The sequence below is a fragment of the Gavialis gangeticus genome, unplaced genomic scaffold (genome assembly GCF_001723915.1).
Source record: "Gavialis gangeticus isolate Ggan-Ray unplaced genomic scaffold, GavGan_comp1, whole genome shotgun sequence".
In the NCBI taxonomy this organism is placed as follows: Eukaryota; Metazoa; Chordata; order Crocodylia; family Gavialidae; genus Gavialis; species Gavialis gangeticus.
In genome coordinates this window covers 249927492-249947613 of record NW_017729032.1, presented here as the reverse complement: position 1 = coordinate 249947613, position 20122 = coordinate 249927492, and the positions used below count along the sequence as shown (strand labels likewise).

General features: G+C 42.2%; 1 protein-coding gene across 1 annotated transcript in view; it reads left to right on the top strand.

Moving 5' to 3' along the window:
* EPHA6 (EPH receptor A6) overlaps nt 1–20122 on the top strand; it is a 1262645-nt gene that overhangs the window by 913230 nt on the left and 329293 nt on the right. The window contains exons 9-11 of the mRNA XM_019525724.1: nt 1111–1219; nt 9760–9830; nt 17657–17782. Of these exons, the coding sequence (XP_019381269.1) occupies nt 1111–1219; nt 9760–9830; nt 17657–17782 (306 nt within the window). The remainder of the gene's footprint in view (nt 1–1110; nt 1220–9759; nt 9831–17656; nt 17783–20122) is intronic.

Genomic DNA, 20122 nt, shown 5'->3' with positions numbered 1-20122 from the left:
GAGGGCTCTGCGCCATGCTGCCTTTGCCCCAGGAGCTGCACATTGGCCATGCTGCATGTCCCCTGCCCACCCAGCCATGGGAGGCACAACATGGCATTACTCAGCTCCTGGGGCAAAGGAAACAGGGCGCAGAGCCCCAGCACACAACAGGAAGCTTGCCTCCACCCCATGCATAGATCCAGGGGGCATGTGTTCCCCATGCCTTCTCAAGGCTCTGCACACAAATCTGGGGGACATGGGGCCCCCCATGCCTCTTCTGGGGGTGTGCATGGTGATGGGGAGCCACACCACCCCCCATAGCCCTGGACAAGCCTCCCACATCCTATCCCTGGACCTGTCCTGACCCCAGGGCTCCATTCACCCCAGCCCCAGCCCCTGCCCCTGCCCCACTCCATCTCTTACCATGGGAGCCTCGATCTGCGCCACCCCCACGCTTTTTCCTTCCCCCATGCCCGTCCTCTCCACAGACTTACCTGCAGGGCTCAGCTCTACATGCTGGGCTGTGTTCCTGGCTGCGTGCAGGCTACAGCTGCTCATATGTGTCTGTGTCTGTGTCTGTGTCTGTGTCTGTGTCTGTGTGTGCACCCCCCATGAGGCTGTACATGTGGTGTACACACTGTTTAGGTCAATGATTACATGTCCTAAAAGTATGTACAGTGTTAATCTGAAAATCCAGCTCTATTTTGAATATGTAATAAGCTACAATTTTACACTTATTTATGAGCAGAGAATTCCAGGGCCTAGAAATACCAGCCATTTTAACTGTGTAATTTGTAAGCTTTGGCAAGCAAGGTCAGAAGGTTCAAGGCAGAGTAAAAAGCAGGACAGTGGGTTTACTATACATGAACTAACACCAGCTGCTACTTTACTTCCCTAATTGTCAAAACCATCCACCCTCCATCAGCAGTGGAGCAAGGAAATAATTTCACAAAGAACCTTCCACCCCATCACTTCCCAGGCAAATTCCATTGACTCCCCCCACTAATCACTGCAGAAATTCCAGTGCTCATAGAATATTTGGGATGTTCCACTGGTAAGGCATTATAATCCATTCTTTATGAATCCCAGATGTTGAAACTTTAACCCCTTTTCTTTGTGTTTCTGTTTCAGCTTCTGATATAGCTGCGGAGCAGGGGCAGATTCTTGTAATTGCCACTGCTGCTGTTGGTGGATTCACTCTCCTGGTCATCCTCACTCTGTTCTTCCTAATCACTGGGAGGTAATTAAAACTTTGCTATACTAATTTACCCAAGGTGATTCATCCCAAAGAGAGGGTTCATATTCATTATTAGTACAATTAATGCATGGTTTGAGTTGTAATAGGACCTTGTGAAGAACAGCTGTAGTGTTATAAATGTCATCTTTATTCAGTATCATCAACTCTCACAATGCTATTGTGAGTCCCATGATATCTGGAGTTTTGCTTATAGCTTCATCCCATGGAGGCCCTTGATTCTGTAAAAAAGCTAAGCTTTCATTTTTTTTTCTTTTTATTTTAAGTAAATCTCTCACCTTCCTGGTTGCAGAGAAAAAAACTTGAAGACATAACCCAGCTGCTCCTTAAAAACTCAGAAACAAGAAGAACATTAAAATAACCCATAATATATTATGCATTTTAAATCTCATGGTTTTAAGCAAATCACACAATTTGTGCAAGTGGCAGCTGACTCCTGTTTTCTGAATGCATGGGGTAGGCAATTTGTCTTGCTATATGCAGCCATTTTAGTGGCTTACTTTGATTTATTTTCATCTGTATAAAATTTTGAAAAAGTAATACCTGCACAGCAGCAAATACAGAGATTGAATATATGAACAGAAATGGTGCAGATTGAAATCTTTTCTCATGTGCAGTGGTTGGTTGTTTTCTCCCTTATCTGTTAATTTCAGTTTAGTGATAGAATCTGGGCCTTCCTAAGCATGAGATTGAGAGCATGGTTAAAGGCCATGTAATTTGAGAATAATATGAAATTAAACAGAGTATAAAAACATTTGGAAAAATCTCCAGGCAATGATATCTATTGGGCTATAGAATAGACTCCCCAAGGGAAATGGTGAGAGCTTTGTTTGCTTGGGATTTTTAAAATGAAAGGGAACATAGCCATACTAAATTTACTGAAGAGAACATTGCTATGTTGGCAGGAGAATTCACTAGATGATCTATAAGGATTTACCCAATTCTCATATTACTATGATTCTCTCATACCATTTCCTTCTTTATAATACAGAGATGGATTTGTTTTTTTTGCTTCCCCTCCTTCTCCCCTCAGTTTGTAGTCAAATGCAAAATGGGGGGGGGTTTCACCCAAGTTGAAGGGGTGGAAAAAAACCTCCTCTTGGAATCAAGTAAATAAGGTATTTTTATGAACAGAGTAGCCTGTTTGGTAGGGCTGTATTTGTGCTACCCTAGTTGGGAGGTGATTCACCTGAAGCACAAACTGTTAAGTTTGCTAGTTTGTGGATAAGTAGTTCATAGAGGGTCCTATAGAAAAGGCAGCCCTGTGGAAAAACCTGAGAAAATCCTATGTGAAAATTAAATTCATAAATACTTCAACAGGGAAATTAATAATTTGCTGGTGAAGGAAACTCACATATTGGATATAACTGTGGACCAGATTATACCAGATGGACGGGTATGACGTGACTTCTGTACTGTTAATGTAACAGACTTGGTCCTTACTAATACCCAGATACTTCTGCTGGATGTGGATAGAAGGAAGTTGGACCCTAAGGAGAAATTCTTAGTGCTTTATGGCCGACAAAAATCAATTCCTTCCTGCAGCAGTTCAAAACAAGCTGTGTTGAAACCAGGTCATGATGCAATAACAGGTCTATAGATAAAGGACTGATACAGCGAGCCTACAAGGAGTGTTTGAAGTGAGAAATATCCTGTCAGGATGGCTGTTTAGCATAACTCTGTTTCAAACTGAACCAAAGAGCAAGTTCTGGGTAGTAGCAACAAATGTAACAAAGAAGGTGCAGCTAGGGGAAAAGGCAGTGTCCAATGTAGCTGATGTTTCAAAGCCTTTCACAGGCAGATAGAAAGAGCTGTAAAACAACTCAGTAATAAAGCTAGGGTGTTGACAAAATTATTTATAGAAGCCAAAAAGATGAAGCAATCACTGCTACTATGTTTGCTAGTGTCTTATTCAAGAATAATGATGATCTTGGGAAAATTAGGATTGGGGTCACAACAGATCATACTGAAACCAGGGAATGTTTCTATGATGCAGAACCCAACATCAAATTCCCATGGCATGTTAAGCAGGGGTGTAAGAGAAGCAAACCTGCATGCTGGAGGATAATCTTTTGGCATCCTCAGTTATTATTGTAAAAAACACAGTGGAGACCTGAGAATAAGTGTTGATTCCAGAAGTCTTAATCCACACACTGTTCAAGATAGCGGCTCATTTCCTCATGTGACAGACGCTGTGGATAAAGTGTCAGGAACAAAGCTTTCTAATATATATTTTTTGGTATCTGGATACTATTAGATAAAAATGATACCTGAGGATAAAGGGAAAACTGCCTTTGTGACATTCTATAGATTGTTTCAATTCTGTAGAATGTCTTTTGGACACTTAAATGCACCAAGGACATTTTAGAGGACAATAAATATCTAACCCAAGTTTCAAGAACTTAAAAGCATCTTCACATAACTGATTTCTTTATTTCCAAGAAACATTTTGTAGTTGTGGAAAGGACTCTAGAACTTTTTAAGGAGGCAGCATCTGGTTAGGACATACAGGCCACGAAGATAGACAGTAAGGACTGTAAAGTCTCTATAAATCTTTGTGCAGGAGTTTGTAGGTCTCTATGGCTTCTACAGGAGACTGGTACAAAAATTTAAAGGGCAAAAAGACTGTATCTAGGCTGAGGGTAACATCAAAATCTATTTGAGTCACTAAGACAAAGACTTATAAAACATGCTGTGCCTAAATTCCTGGGTCTACCCTATCCATTGTGGCTGTTGTTGGCTTTGCATTTGAACAACTTGATGAGCACAAGCACAACATGAGCAGATGGCTTTGGGAGGTCACAAAATACATGAGGAAAACCAAGTATATGGCTACATAACTAGTGTCTGGCTATTATGGAGGCCCCAAAGTCCTGTTATCTGTATGCACTAGGTATAGAATGTGTGATGTGAATTATGTGTTGTCCCTTATTAGCTTGTAAGGGAATTTGAATGGTCTGTAGAATAAGTCACCTGGAGTCAAAATGTGTCCTCATGTCTCCACTGGGTTGTTTCTACAATTAAGTGTCCTGCAGAGGCTTCTTATGAGTACAACGCAGAAGGATGCCTGTCTAGCAGGATTAAAAAAACAGCCCAAATAAACCTTCATACTTCACCGTATATCTGAAAGGCAAAATATGCCTGCAGAGGTTTTCAGTAGAGTGAAAGCACTAGGAATAGACTGAGCTTGTGACATCAGGCAGGACCAGTCCAAGAACCCTGAGTTACTTTTTGTGTGCCAATGGATCTGCTAAAGGAGACTTGCATTAGGGAGTTTTTATGCCAATCAAAAACCATTACTCACTGATCATCTGGTTACAAGTTTGCACATATATGAAGGTAACAGACCTGTTTTGGCAGCAAACTTTCACAGAACACTACTAAATCAGCAGCATGATGATGAAGCAGGAGGCTACTTGGGTTATGAAAAGACATTTTGCTAAGTATTTGGTAGATTTTTTTGACTGGTCCTGGCTGCAGATGATATATAGCAGGTACTTTTTTGTCTTATTTGTCATGCAAGAAGAATGCCAGCAAAAGGAAGCCAAACATCTTTGGGGAAAATTTCTTAACTTTCTGTGTCCTGGACACAGATATATTTGAAAGAAATATTACCGGAAACACCAGCTAGAAATTGTCACTTGCTGGTAGGATGACACTTTTTCAAAGTATATCAAATCACAGCCACTAAATGTTAAAAGGACAGAGAGAGCTACACATGCACTGATTGAACATGCAGTGTTGCACTTCAGCCCACCAAGATGCACCTGCAGGGATCAAAGAAAGGGATTTGAATCACAGTTATTATCTGATTTTTGCCAACAACTCCAGATAATCAAGATAGGGACCAGTACAGTTCACTCTGTGAATACAGAAATAACGCCACTGATTCCATGTTTAGTGTCTTACCCAGTGAAGGTCAACAAGACTGGAAGAGAAAGACACATCTTTGTAATCTTTGCATATAACACTAATCTATCCTTTTCTCTCCTTAAAAACTATTTGTTGACACTGAAAATCCATGTTCCCTTTGACATTATGCTTAGGCAGCAAGAACTTGCAAGGCTGTTTTCAAATTCATGGGTGGGGGATGCAATGCACCCTTCTATCTGTGACCTGAAGGACAGCATTTGAGAAAATTAAATAATATTTGAGATTGAAACAAGTGTGTCAGGCACAGGATACCATGGGGAAAAAAAATTATGAACCGATCTGGAGAGGGAGAGAGAGTGTGGCTGTACAGCCAAGAAATAACCCTCAAACTTACTCCTTTTGAGGAGGAGCTTACACAGTAATTAAGAAAGGAAACAATTTAATTTCACTACTGATACAACAGGTGACAGCTCATCTCTATAGTGTATCAAGAACCGGTGCATAGATTCACTGAAAGAAAGGAAAAGAAAAAAAGCTAAAAGGGCTCAGTAGAGGGATGCAAAAAATAATTTGAAAAGACCCAATCAGGTTCCTAAAGCACATAACTAGGAGGTTGGATGTACAGGGGAATTGCTGGTATGTTCTTAAGACTTCCACAAAGCAACATTCCAAAGAAAGTCTGCCCACAATGAATCGGCCTGGCCTAGAGGATATATATAAGCTCTCTAGTTACTGATCATTTAAATGAAGGTATAAGAAATATACCCATGACTGAATGTAGGACTTGGAAAACCATGTGGATGGCAAATCACCTGGATTTCTAGCTATGACAACAGGAATGAGACTTTTGCTTCCAATTCTTATTGGAGTGGAGAAAGTTGTAATTGTCAGTGCAGATCATTTGTAGATAGTACTGTATCTTTTCCATAGGGCTAAGGGTTTTATCTAATTCTATGTCACGTTATTGTCCCTAACTGGGGAAACTAAAATGAAAGTTAAGGTCTGTCTTTGTGGACTTGACGTACTACTCTCAAAGTCTCAATAAATCATTTGATTGCTATAAGCAAGAATTACAATCTCTATCATTATGGAAATTAATGTACTGTTCACTTGTGATGGAGTAAAACAATAGAACCGTCAGTGTTAACATTCAATTAAGAAAAATGGGAGAAGTTAACTTCAAAACCTACTTGTGACAAATTAAATTCTTGGAGTGTAGGCAAATATCTTTACGAGCAGCTACCACTGTAAACACTGAAAACATTAGACTGTTTTAGGGTCATAAGGGTGTATTCAACCAAAGACAAACTTCTGAAATAAATGATTGTGTAGAACCAGCAATTGGAATTCCTGAAATATAATTTGAAAGCTTCTCTTGAAAGGAAATAAGTAGTGGGATAAGCTGTGTATTGAAATGAATATTCCTCAATCCTTTCTGCTTTCATTTTTCCATTTGCTAATGTTAAGAACATCAGAGGTTCTTTTCGCTTTCTAGCATCATACTGAACGGCAGTATTTCAATTACATAAGATATGAATTCATTTTGAAGTATTGCTTAAATGCAGTGATAAGAGAATATTCTTTGGAAATTATTCTCTGAAGACAGAGTGAGAACATTTTGAATAAATACTCAATTTACTATAGGATTTGAGGCAAATTTCAGCGTAAGAGATTGGATTGGTACCATACAGATGTGCTCTGCTTCACTGTTTAGAATTAGCAATTTGATGAACTGTCAAATCACAAGGCTGCTGATGAATCTATTCATATTGGAGAGACAGGGCGAGATAAGCACCTAACTGTGTACTTCAATGAATGATTATTCACTAAGAGCAAACAGGAAGCAGTTCTATCACATTTCAGATATAGAAATGAAAGCTTTAATGACGTAAAGCCGAAAAAAAAAATCATAGGGGATGGCTGTTTAAATTGCAGGAAATTCATCATTAAATTCTATTATAATTTATTTTGACCATTAGAGAAATTAATTTTTGGTTTGTCTTGCAGCTACCAATACTGAAAATATGCCAAAACTGTAAAATTTGTTGTTATAACTCATACAAGCTCCCCTTGGTGGCAGATGCTTCTGTACTTGCTCAGACCTAAGGCCCTGCATACTCTTTGCCTGCTAGGGAGATGGGCAAAATTCAGAGTAGCGGTTCTCAACCTTTTAAGATTCAGGACAGTCCTCCATAACTTTTTTGTATGTACTGGCCCATCTGCTGGGAAACACATTGCAGTGCCTCCACTTACGTCATTGGGTCTCAACCAGGGTTTGCAACATGAGTATTCAGGGTTGGACCAGGGAGGGATGGGGCAAACTGGGCACTCCTGCCTGCCTTAGTTTTATCAGATAACCCACAGCCTTTCCTGGTCTGGCTCTGCACAAAGTGTAAGTGGCAGTTTCACCCAATTGCAGCAGCAGTGGTGGCAGTGTCCATGCTGTAACAAAGCTGTTGCATTACCTAGTTGAGAAACACCGGCTGAATTAGTTTCTTTGGCTCTAGGCTTCTGGGAGCACAGTCCAAGTGTGAGCCCTGTGTTTGACATCCTCTTTGGAAGTGGGGACCCCATGGCCAAGGCCCCCAAACCAGCTTTGACTTGCCCAAGTGTCTCAGTAAGACCTTGGACACTCTCAAAATTTCCACCAAAGTCAGAGACCTCTTATTTACTTCTTTATTTTACCTCTTATAGTTAGGGCTATATGATGAAAGCAAATTGCATGCACATTCACATGCAGATTCTGCCAATATACTTCTAAGCACACACAACTTTTAACTCATGCAGAAAGCATCATAGGTTTACTAAACCTTGAAAAATATTTAATATCTGCACACAACTCCCTCCCTCTCTCCCTCCACTATTGTAACCATTCTAAAAGAGCTCTAGATTTTGGTCAGTCCTTTTTAGGTCCCCAGTCTTCCCAGTACCAACCTACTGCCCATCTTCTCTTATCAGCTGGTCAGTTTGCGAGAGAAATGTACTAAGAGCAGACTTTTTCATTTTTTTTTTTTTTTTTAAATAACTGTTCAGTCACTTGTGTCATCTCAACTATGCCTCAGTGGTCACCTCAGGCAAGCAACGTTTCTTATGAAATGATCTGTTGCTTAATTTCCCTAACCTATAGTCCAGATTGGGAAGAATAGTTTCTTATAGCATGGCTAACCCTAATAACAGCCCCAGAATACTGGCATACCAATTCATTAAATGTTAATGACCATTGATCACTCTGTGCTGTTCATTCACTGAAAACACCTCTTGGGACTCCAGTCCAATATGAGGCCAAAAAAACAAAAGGGGCTTCACAAAATTAAATTGAGTTTGAAGTTCATTATAAGTACTTACAAATATACACTGAATCATAATCATACTCACACAATTGGCTGAATTTTGTTTACTCTGTATGTTCACTGAAATCTTGCCTGTGGTAACAACAGCATAAATGCACACATTGGAGTACAGGTCCAATCAGAGAAAATGTCCAGTTTTGACACTAAAATAATTTTAAACCTAATTCTCTCTCAGCCATGAACTTGGTCCTACTAAAGATATCACCCACAATAATCCTTACCTATTGCAGATTTCCTGGGCCATCATGGCTACAACCTCACTCCAACACTATGATCTTAATCCTTTTATTTAGCCCATCAGTATCATAGGCTAGGGACAGACATTACACACAAACTGGTTTAAGTGATCAAAACTGGCTTAAACCTGTAACAGAACAGATGCTCAGTTCACATAAACCAGTTTGAAAATGGCTGAAACCGGTTTGAGATAAACCTAGTTGAATGTAGTATCAGACTTAACTGATCTGGGTCAAATCGGTTTATGCAATGTCTGTCCCAGATCCTTTCCTGGTTTAACTTAAACCAGAGTGCCCCAGCATCCCAGATGATTTGCAGCCCTGGGCAGGGCTCTCAGTTTCACAGCACCAACTTAACAGGGGCATCAAAACTGCTCCCACCATTGCAGACTCTATGCCTCAGCAGCAAGAGCAGCCATACAGCATTGCTCTTGCAGGAGCAGCTGGGTATAAGAGGAACAGCTGGGAGTGGTATTAGAAGCCAGAGGATGTTTTTCAGTCCCCAGCATAGATAAAACTCCTATGCCCTCCCCTCCCCCTAAGTTCTCAGAACCATACCCTTATGGCACTCTCCTTGCCTGCACTTTCCCCTGCTTTCCTGCAGGGTTGCCTAGGGCACAAACCCTGCTTGTTATACCTCTAGCAAACACAAAGGTAAGGCATTGAGGAGTTAATATTAGTTATTTGTCACCAAATTGGAAGAAGTTTTAGGATTTTTTAATCAAAGATAAGAGGTATAAACCTGGAAACGAAGTATCTGGTTTGAGCTAAATGTGAAAAGTTTGGATTTATTGCATCTCATTTGAATTTTAGTGTAGGTCATTTTACTACTAATCAGCCCAAGCACATTTTATTTTTATTTGTATGTAGTTTATTCTAGTTGCTCATAATGCATAATTCTTTCAAAAATTCTTAACAAAAGATATTTTCTGTATGTTCGGTATAGGTGGTTCAGCACTGGTAACCAAAATAGTTTGTCATAAAACTGAACATAAAATGCCATGTGGTTTTATTCTGTATGTGATAAGTTTTTTAATTACAGCTCTGTTTCCTTGTTTTTAAAAAGATGCCAGTGGTACATCAAGGCCAAAATGAAGTCTGAAGAAAAAAGAAGGGCTCATTTGCAAAATGGGCATTGTAAGTTGTGCAACATTTTATTACTTAATGCCTTTCTCATATTTTAAATAAATTTAAGCATTGCTTTCTCTACACCTTTTGTCCATGCTCCTGTAAGCTATTCATTGTGGGTAGACCACTGTTGATTATACAGTTAGGATCTCTTTTTTGTCTGTGCATTCTCTTCTCGAATTTCATTGAAATATTTGCATTTATTATAATGAGCATTTCAACATTAGTACAATTCAGTAGTTTTTCAGGCTAGTGGGCAAAATAACAGCTGATGTGAAATGCGATGTGTGTTGTGTGTACACATACACACATACATATATGTATATATGGAAAGATATATATACATATAGATAGATAGATCGATATATGCAAGAATGTGACTTAAGACTAACAAAACCTTACTGACATAACTATGCCATCATTTTTATAAACCCATGGGAGAAGGGCATGTGCATGCAAAGAGTAGAATCTTTAGAAAAGTCATTATACCCACATATCTATATTCGTGTGTGTGTTTGTGTGTGTGTGTATAATGACTTTTCTAAAGATTCCACTCTTTTTATGCAAATACCCTTTGCCCATTGGTTTATAAAATGGTGGCATAGTTATCAGTCAGCAAGTTTTTGTTAGCCTTAAGCCACATCCTTCCTTACAGAAGTATAAAGACCATTACAGTGACTAAAGAGCCAGTGAATAAAGCTGCCTGTTGTGAGACAGTAATGTGCACATCGGCAATGGACACTCTTAGTGCCTGTTATGTCCTTCAGAAAGATATATCATGGGGTGCTGTTCTCAGTGCCGCTTGTCCAAAAAGCTCTGGGGTCAAGGCTAAAATTCTTCTTGCTGGCAGCTTTGGTACAGGCCTTCTCAACCTCTAGGAGGTCTTAAGAAAAGCCTCAGTTTCCTCATGTCTGAAAGTTCCACTTTTAACTCTCAGCCCACTGCAAGGTCTCAGGCTGCTTCTTCTCAGAGACTTCATTCATTTACCACTACTTCAACATTGATGTCTGATTGAGGTAGAAAGGTGTACCTCTCAACAGAGGCTTGTTCCCTGGCACCTGAGAGGCAAAGAATCACCATTATTCTGCCTCCATTCAGCCACAAAATTGAAGAGACTCATTCCAGTACTCGAGTTAGTACTAATGTATAGGAAAGCTTTGACAGTTTGGGCTAAAACCCAAAGACTTCACTGCTCATGGCAGTGTCCTCGTGGTACTTAGAATCTCAGTCCAAAATACCTCCATATCATATACATCCTTCATAGTTGCAGTAACCTTCTCAGCATCAGCTATGTCTTTAGTGTCCAAGATCTTGATATTTATGACCTCAGCACCAAAATCCTGTATAATAGTGTGATTTCTTCTGGACTTGATACAAGTCACTTTCATTGGAAGACTCACGGAGGTCATTAAAAAGCAACCTGCTGGAGGGTCAGGAACCTGAACCAACCTCCCCTCTTTACAGGTCCTAATTGGATTGTCCCTTTCCCCCAGAGGTAACATATTTATTTTCCTATCTTCTGTCAAATAGAGCAGAGTATCATCTCCTTCATGTCCCCCATCTCCTCCTTAAGAACCTCCATGGGAGGTAGGGAAATATTCTAAGGAGTGCACCCTTATGCCCCTGAAACAGTCTAATGTTTTCAGTGTTTACAGTGGTAGCTGCTCGTAACGATATTTGCCTACACTCCAAGAATTTAATTTGTCACAGGTAGATTTTGAAGTTAACTTCTCCCATTTAGGGGAGTTAGGAAAAGGTCAAAATTTCATAGGTGTCACTTCAACTAGTACCTTCTGATGTACCATCCACCCATATACCATAAGAGTCATGGGCGACTGCTGCCTTCTGAGTCTGGGGGGACATTCCCCAGGGGCCAATCACTGTACCAGTGGCAAAACTGGAAGTGCACTTCCAGTTTCGCGGATGGCACTTCCAGGAGGTACATGGCCGATCACAGGGGGTGCGCATGCACCCATGTGCACCCCCTATGCGTCACCAATGGTAAGAATACTCCTCACTAGGTCAGCTACAGCCATTCTAGACCACCCAGCAATCTGTACCACCCCATTCCAAGAAGCCAGCTTAATCCATTGTGTCCTGGGTCCTTTATCTAAGCAGAAGATTTGGCATATTTGGATAACTCTGCTTCTTCAATCTCAGAGGCAAGAGAAAGATAATGGAGAAGAAGATAATTCACTCAATAAGGAGCATGTAATGCCAGCTGCTATTCCTTATTTTCTTCTGGTGAGACCATGAACGCACCTACATCAGCTTCTGCCTTCCAAATATTAGAAAAATACATTTCAGAAGCTTAAATATTTCCCTCAGAATGGCCAAGGGGAACAACAGAAACTCTTGGACATACTTTACTCAACAACACCAGGGAGTTTAGCCATGCCAATAAATGATGGCCTGTTGAAGCCTACCAAATCCATCTGGCATCAACCTGCTTCTCTCTCAGCCATCTCCAAGAGAGGAGACAGAAATTATCAAGTCTTTACAAATGGTTTTAAACATTTTTGTTCCCATCTCTCAACTAGCCCTCCGGTTATGCAAGCTGTTCAGGAGAAGTCAAAGGACTAAATCCCTCTAAAATCCATCTCCAGAGAAAAGAATTCCCTAAAATTGGATCTATTCATCCAAAAGACTATTCAACCATGAGTTTGTAAATGAGGGTAGCAAATTACCAAGTGCTGTTTTGAAAATATTGGACAGATGGTTGTATTTTGTTGATAAATTGTTCAAGGAATAAACGTCAAGATGAGTTTAGATCTGTTATAATGGAAGTCCAGCTGTCTTAGTGGGGCATCTATGCTACTGACAGCACCTTTGACTCTGCTCTGCATATCTCTAGGCACTCCTTTGTAATGGTAGGTTCATCACCTACTCTTCTTTCAGAGTGGAGTCCTGTAATACCCTGCACTTCTTCACTGGGTCTCCACGTTACAGCATTAGAATAGACTGATGCTCCAGAGACTTCTCATTATGAAGTATGATAATGATGACAATGTAGAGACCAGACAGCTTCATCCAAACAAAATACTTGATAGCAATCAGAGATAAAACAGTCAAAATAACAAAGGACTAATTGCATACTATTTTATGTAAAATTTAATATTTCCCTCAAAACTTAGATAGCCATAGATCCCTTTATTGCCTGTCATAGGATCATACAAAATTTGGTTGGAAGGGACCTCAGGAGGTCATTTAGTCCATCCCCCCCTGCTCAAAGCAGGACCATCCCCAACTATCTCGTCCCAGCCAAGGCTTTGTTTACCTAGGTCTTAAAATCCTCCAAGGATAGAGATTCCACAGTCTCTCTGGGTAACCTGTTCCAGTGCTTTACTACCTTTCTAGCTGGAAAGACCTTCCTAATATCTAACGTCATCTTCCCTGGCTGCTCCTTGCTTTGTCATTGGCCACCACTGAGAACAGTCTATCTCCATCCTCTTTCAAACCTCCCTCCAGGTAGTTGAAGGATACTTTTAAATCCTCTGACAGTCTTCTTTTCTCCACGCTAAATAAACTCAATTCCCTCAGTCTCTCCTCAAAAATCATGTGCCCCAGCCCCCTTGCCCTTTTTGTTGCCCTCCACTGGACTCTCTCCAATTTATCCACATCCTTTCTGTAGTGGCCCCAGAACTGGACATTTTATTCCAAATGTGGCCTCACCAGTGCTGAATAGAGGGGGAGAATCACTTCCATTGATCTGCTTTTAATGTTCGTACTAATTCAGCCCAGTATGATGTTAGCTTTCTTCAAAACAAGGGCATGCTGTTGGCTCATATTCAGCTTATTGCCCACTGTAACCCACAGGTTTTTTTCTGCAGAGCTGCTGTTTAACCAGTCGGTCCCCAGCCTGTACTGGTGTGTGGGATTCTTCCATCCTAAGTGCACTTCTCCTTACTGAACTTCATGAGATTTCTTTTGGTCCAATCCTCCAATTTGTCAAGGTCTCTGAATCCTAGCCCTACCCTCCAGCATGTCTACTACTCCCCCCAGCTTGGTGTCATGTGGAGTCTTGATGAGGGTGCTCTCCATCCTATCTTCCAGGTCACTGATAAAGATATTGAACAAAACTGGTACCCAAATGGATGCAATGCCCCTTGGGGCATTGCACTTGATACTGGCTGTCAAGTAGACATCGAGCTATTCACCAATACCCTTTCAGCCCAGTGATCCAACCAGTTGTCTATTGACCTTACAGTGCATTAGCCCAATGCATACTTCCTTAGCTTGCTTGCTAGAATGTTGTGGGAAACTATATCAGAAGCCTTGCTAAAGATGAGGTATTTTGTGTCCGCAGCTCTCCCCACATCCACAGAGTCAGTCATCTCATCATAGAAGGCAATCAGGTTGGTCAGGCATGACTTCCTCTTTGGAAACCATGCTGACTCTTCATAACCACCTTCTACTCCACCAACTGCTTAGAAATGGATTCCTTGAGAACCTGCTTCATGATTTTTCCAGGGAGTGAGGTGAGACTGACAGGTCCATAGTACCTCACATCCTCCTTCTTCCCTTTCTTAAAGATGGGCATTACATTTGCCCTTTTCCAATCATCCAGGTCCTCTTCAGTTGCCACAGGTTTTCAAAGATAATGGCCAGGGGCTGTACCATCACATCAGCCAACTCCCTCAGCACCCTCCAGTGCATCATGTCCAGCCCCATGGACTTGTATACATCCAACTTCTCTAAATAGTCCCTAACCTGTTCTTTTGCCATTGCTAACTGTTCACCTCCTCACCAAACTGTGCTGCCTGATGCAGTCTGGGAGCTGACCTTATCTGTAAAGACTGAGGTAAAAAAGGCAGTGAGTACTTCAGCCTTTTCTGCATCCTCTGTCACTAAGTTGCCTCCCCCATTCCGTAAGAGACCCACTTTCCCTGATCTTCCTCTTCTTGCTGACATACTTGTAGAAACCCTTCTTGTTACTCTTCATGTCCCTTGCTAGCTGCAATTCCAGTTGTGCTTTGGCCTTCCTGATATCATCCCTGCATGCCTGAGCAATACTCTTACACTCCTCCATCATTGTGTCCAAGTTTCCATTTCTTGTAAGCTACATTTTTGTGTTTTAGTTCACTGAAGAGCTTCCTGCTAAGCCAAGCCGCTCTTCTGCCACATGTGCTAGTCTTCTTGCACATTCCAATGATGCACCTTCAGTAAGGTTTCTTTAAAATACAACCGGCTCTCGTGAACTCCTTTCCCCCTCAAACTGGCTTCCCAGAGGATCCTGCCCATCAGTTCCCCGGGTGAGTCAATGTCTGCTCTTCTGAAGTCCAGGGTCCATGTTCTGCAGCTCTTCTTCTTTCTTTTCTGCATGATCCTGAACTCAATCATCTCATGGTTGCTGCTATCCAAGTTGCCATACACTGTTACATCCCCTACCAATTCTTCCCTGTTTTTGAGCATCAGGTCAATAGTACAGACCCTAGTTGGCCTTTCCAACACTTGCACCAGAAAGTTGTCCCCAACACTCTCCAAAAACTCCTGGATTGCCTCTGCACTGCTGCATTGCCCTCCCAGCAAATATCAGGTTGACTGAAGTCCCCCACGAGAACCAAGGCCTGTGATTGAGAAACATTTGCTAGCTGTTTGAAGAAAGCCTCGTCCACCTTATCTTCCTAGTCTGGTGGTCTTTAATAGATACTTGCCATGACATCACCCTAGTTGCTTTCTCCTCTGACCCTAACCCAGAGACTTTCACCGGGCCTGTCTGCAGTTTCATACTGGAACTCTGAGCAATCATACAGCTCTTTTACATAAATCACAACCTCTCCTCCTCTTCTCCTCTGCCTGAATTTCATGAACAGTTTGTACCCACCCATGTTAGTGCTCCAGTCATGCGAGCTATCCCACCAAGTCTCTGTTATTCCAGTCATGTCATATGAACATCACTCTCTGGCTTTCCACTGAATCATCTAGGAAGACTGGAGAGATTCAGGTTCTTATGTCAGGTCATCTCTATGCCATGTTTTGCCATGGACAAGGGAATCTTTATTCTTCACCCTAAATTCCTACCACAGGTATATGGAATTCCCTGTAAATCTACTTTTATATTAATTGCATCCTAGATTTCTTCTTTTAGACTCTCTCTCTCACTCTCTCACTCTTGCTGTCCTGAATAAAGCAAAAACATACATGTAGCAAGAGCTTTGCTATTGTGTTTAGATAAAACAAAATAATTCAGTAGTGCATAAACTATTCAAGGCATCTGATGGCAGGGTAAAAGGGAAGATTTATGGATGTTTTGTTTTCCCAGTAGGTGCCTGACTTTGTCCAAGCTAACATTTCTCCTAGAGCTCATTCTGTTAAACCTCAGCAAGCTTTCTCTCTGCCTGTCAAGGACACATATCTGAGATATGTAGAACAGCTATGTGGACCTCAATCCCACACACAGATGATTTTGCTTTCCCTCATGTAGGTCAGTTTTGTAGGGCTGTCCTGAAATTATTAATCAAATAAAACATCATGTACCTACTTCCCGCACATATACAACTGCTTATAACAGTAGACAAAAATTGAGGAAAGAACATCCATTGCTCAGCCCATAGTAAGCATGGTTCTTTACATTGTACTGTCAACACAGGTTCCACAAGCTGTTTTTCTGACTTTTTACTGTGGAGAATCTCAAGCATAAGGACTGAGTGCTCAGCTGAAGGATTCATACATCAACAACCATGATTACAATCCTGTCTGAGTTGATCCTGTTGTTGTCTGTGGGGCTCATTTCTGTCATATTCACTCATATTGAGGAATAGATTACTCCTTAAGTAATTCCACTGAATTATTATTGTATTTATCACATAGCAAAGTCACCCTCAATGTGAGGGTGACAGACTCGCATCCCAGATTATAAGCCACACTTAAAAGTAGGGTGTCCATTTATCCTAGGGCAGTCCCACAGATTACCAACTGCTGCTTTTAAAATATTGGACAGATGGTTGTATTTTGTTGATAAATTGTTCAAAGAATAAACATCAAGATGAGTTTAGATCTGTTACAATGGAAGTCCAACTGTCTCAGTGGGCTGTCTATACTATAGACAACACCTTTGACTCTGCTCTGCATCTCAGTCCTGCATTTCAGACTTTCTGCATTCAGTGTATTTCATGACAGTCCTGCATTTCAGAGGCTAGTCCCAGCTGGCTGGTAAAGTTTAAAATGAGCTTCTCAGGCACGGAGTGTAGGGTGGAGAGGCAGAGTGGTACAGTCTGTGAAATCAGAAGCCCTAGCGACAGCAAAATTGCCCTAAAATCAGTTAGTTTGATTAGTGGAGAAATGATTGTTAACATCTGCGAAGTAAAGAACAATGGGTCATTAATGGGTCATTGACTCCCTTAGCTGCCTGAATAGTAATGCCACAGCTGCACCACTCCTAACCCCATCCCTGCCTCAGCCTGCAGAACCATTGCTGACTTGAGGGGGATGGGAACAGTTCCCTGGATTTGACATTGTTCCATATGGTCACCCTACTTTAAAGCCTGGTGGGAGTTTAGAAGGGGAAGGGACTCTTATTTTTAAATTAATGGATGGGTTTTCATACTGGTAAGTGCTGGATTGGTGGATCTGAAGTCCTCTATTGATCCAAATATAGGCTTTTACTCCAGTTGCATCATTTCCTCAGTATCTCTGAAGTCTCACCTAGAAAGACCTTGAGGATGGGAGGGATTTTTATTTTCATACTTATTTAATCCTTGGAAGATCTGTTACTGCCAATACACTTGCCACCTGTTGTGCATTTCTGAGATTAGTTTTAGTAATTTTTAGTCACTACAATTTTCAGTTTGTATGTGACCATTATGATAAGCTTAATATGCTTTCTTTCTTTGCAGTGCATTTCCCAGGTGTCAAAACATACATTGATCCAGACACATATGAAGATCCCTCTCTTGCTGTCCATGAGTTTGCAAAGGAGATAGATCCTTCAAGAATTCGTATTGAGAGAGTAATTGGGGCAGGTAAAAGCACACTTATTTAAAGAACATTAACAATGATAACTGCCTCTCTTAGATAACTGCCATTCTCAAATCACAGCACAGTGCTAGGTGATCAAATATTTTATGAAATGTGTACAGTTTCCCATATCCAAGTGCACTCCAAAACAACTCTCACACTCAGATCTAATGGTGCAGTAATAGAAATGTTTCATATCCTGCCAATTCTAGAAAGCAGGACAAGGTGTATTCTACTCTGACAAACCTAGGTGAAGGAAGTGGGAGCCAATTATTCCCACAAAACAATGGAAATCTGGCTGATAAAGGCCAATGAGCTTCCTTGCACATAATAAGTCAAGATAAGTGGCACATAGAAGAGATGGACTGTGGAGTTCTCTCTATCATTTAGCTCCTTTTTGCTTGTTAGAGACCTGTGCTGGGTCCCCTCTTTCCTCTTCACTAAAAGGAGAACAGCAATCACAAATGGACCATTAGTCTTTCTTTCCTTCATAAACTGGGTAAGGTAATCTGGGAGACTTTTTGTCTCCAGAAAGCAAGTGTGTGTGACTTTAGGGATGAATGGATGAGTACTCATAAGAAGGTATTTTTAAACTTTTCTTAAAAGGCAAAGAAAAAATACTTAGTTTGTCTGCAGAGAACACTGGTGCCTGTCTCATTTCTGAATCCAGAAAGACAGTCTCCAGAAAAGGATAAGAGACATTGTCGCAGAGCACTTGGGTGCCCTGCGCCTGAAAGCAGAAATGGCTCAGGAGAGACCCCTAGTGGCGAGAAGAGGGAGGCTCAACTGCCAGTCACCAGGGCAGCACAGGTGCTGGTTACTAGGGCAACCAATGGAACCAGCTGAAGGAAGGGGCAGGGCTTGGCCCTTCTTAAGCCCAGGCATGAGGCCAGGAGGGCAGTTCCCCTCTGGCGGCCAAGAAGGGGCAGCTCAGCCAGTGCAGAGAGAGAGAAGATCGACTGCATGAGCATCCCCTGGTTGCTGCCATGGGTTGGAGTATTTTCCTGGTAGGGATCGAATGCTGTTTTGACTGGATGGTTTAGTTTTATGGTATAGCCCAGGGGCTTTGTGTTTTTGTGTTTACTGTTTTAACTGGAGGACCGGGTGAGGCTATTAGGGGTTGGAGGAGACCTCATAGGGACTCCACAGTAGCATGGGGATCCTGGTACCAGAGAGGGCGCAGCATTTGGGGTGCATTGGCCCCAGCCCCAGAGCACGGAGGCGGTGATAAACCCCAGAGCAAGGGGGGCAGTAAAGAGCCCAGAAAGAGGGCCACGAGGCACGGTGAGAAACCCCAGAGCAAAGTGGGCAGTGAGGAGCCCGGAAAGCAGGCTGCGAGGGGTGAGAAGCCCAGAGCAAGGGAGGCAGTGAGGAGCTCGGAGAGAGGGCCGCGAGGAGTGACGAGCCCCAGAGTAAAGGGGGCAGCGACAAGCCCCAGAGTAAAGGGGGTTGTGGGGAGCCCCTGAGAGAGAAGGCAAGGACCATGTTAGTACCATCTGCAAGGCTTGGGCTGTGGCGTAGGGGTGGAAAAGGAGCCGCAGATAGCACCCCCTGGCACCGGGGTGCATAAAGTGGGCAGCTTCCCGCTAATTACATCGGTCAGTTAATCAATTAAGATCAAGGCATGGCAGGTGAGTAAGCAAGCGGTTAGCCCAGAACAGGAAGGTGGAGCCACCAATAGAAAGGCTCCATCAGAGATACTCCTGTCACAGACATGAAGATACTTTATTATAATTAAAAGAACATTTTAGGGCAGGTAGGTATAGACAAAATGAATACATATTCACCAAGTAATGGGTTAAAACAGGGGCGGGCAATTATTTTGGGCAGAGGGCCGCTTACTGAGTTTTGGCAAGCCATCGAGGGCCGCATGACAGGCATCCCAGGGCTGATAAATGTTAATTTTCTAAATTTTTAGGGGCTCCGCAGACCTGATAGTATGGCCTAGCAGGCCGCATCTGGCCCCCGGGCCACATTTTGCCCACCCCTGGGTTAGAAAGTAAATGGGATAGGCAAGCACATGACCAGAAGGGGACACCTAGATTGGAGGATGGGGCTGGGCAGCCTCACTATAAACACAGGCCCTCAGAGCTGAGTGGGCAGTTGCTGCAGAGAGCCAGAGGGGTAACATCACCCAGCCAGAGCTCCTGCTCCCAGAACACCTGGAGGTTAAGGGTAGGAACTATGGGGATGGAGGAGGTTCCTGGTCCTGGGACATGACCTAAAACTACACCCTGCTAGGGAAGGATGATGTGGTGGGGCTGCCTGTGGCAGGGTGGTCCCCAGGCAGGAGCCCCTAAGGGGACACTTGCGTGTCTATACACAAATGCCAGGAGCCTGGGGAA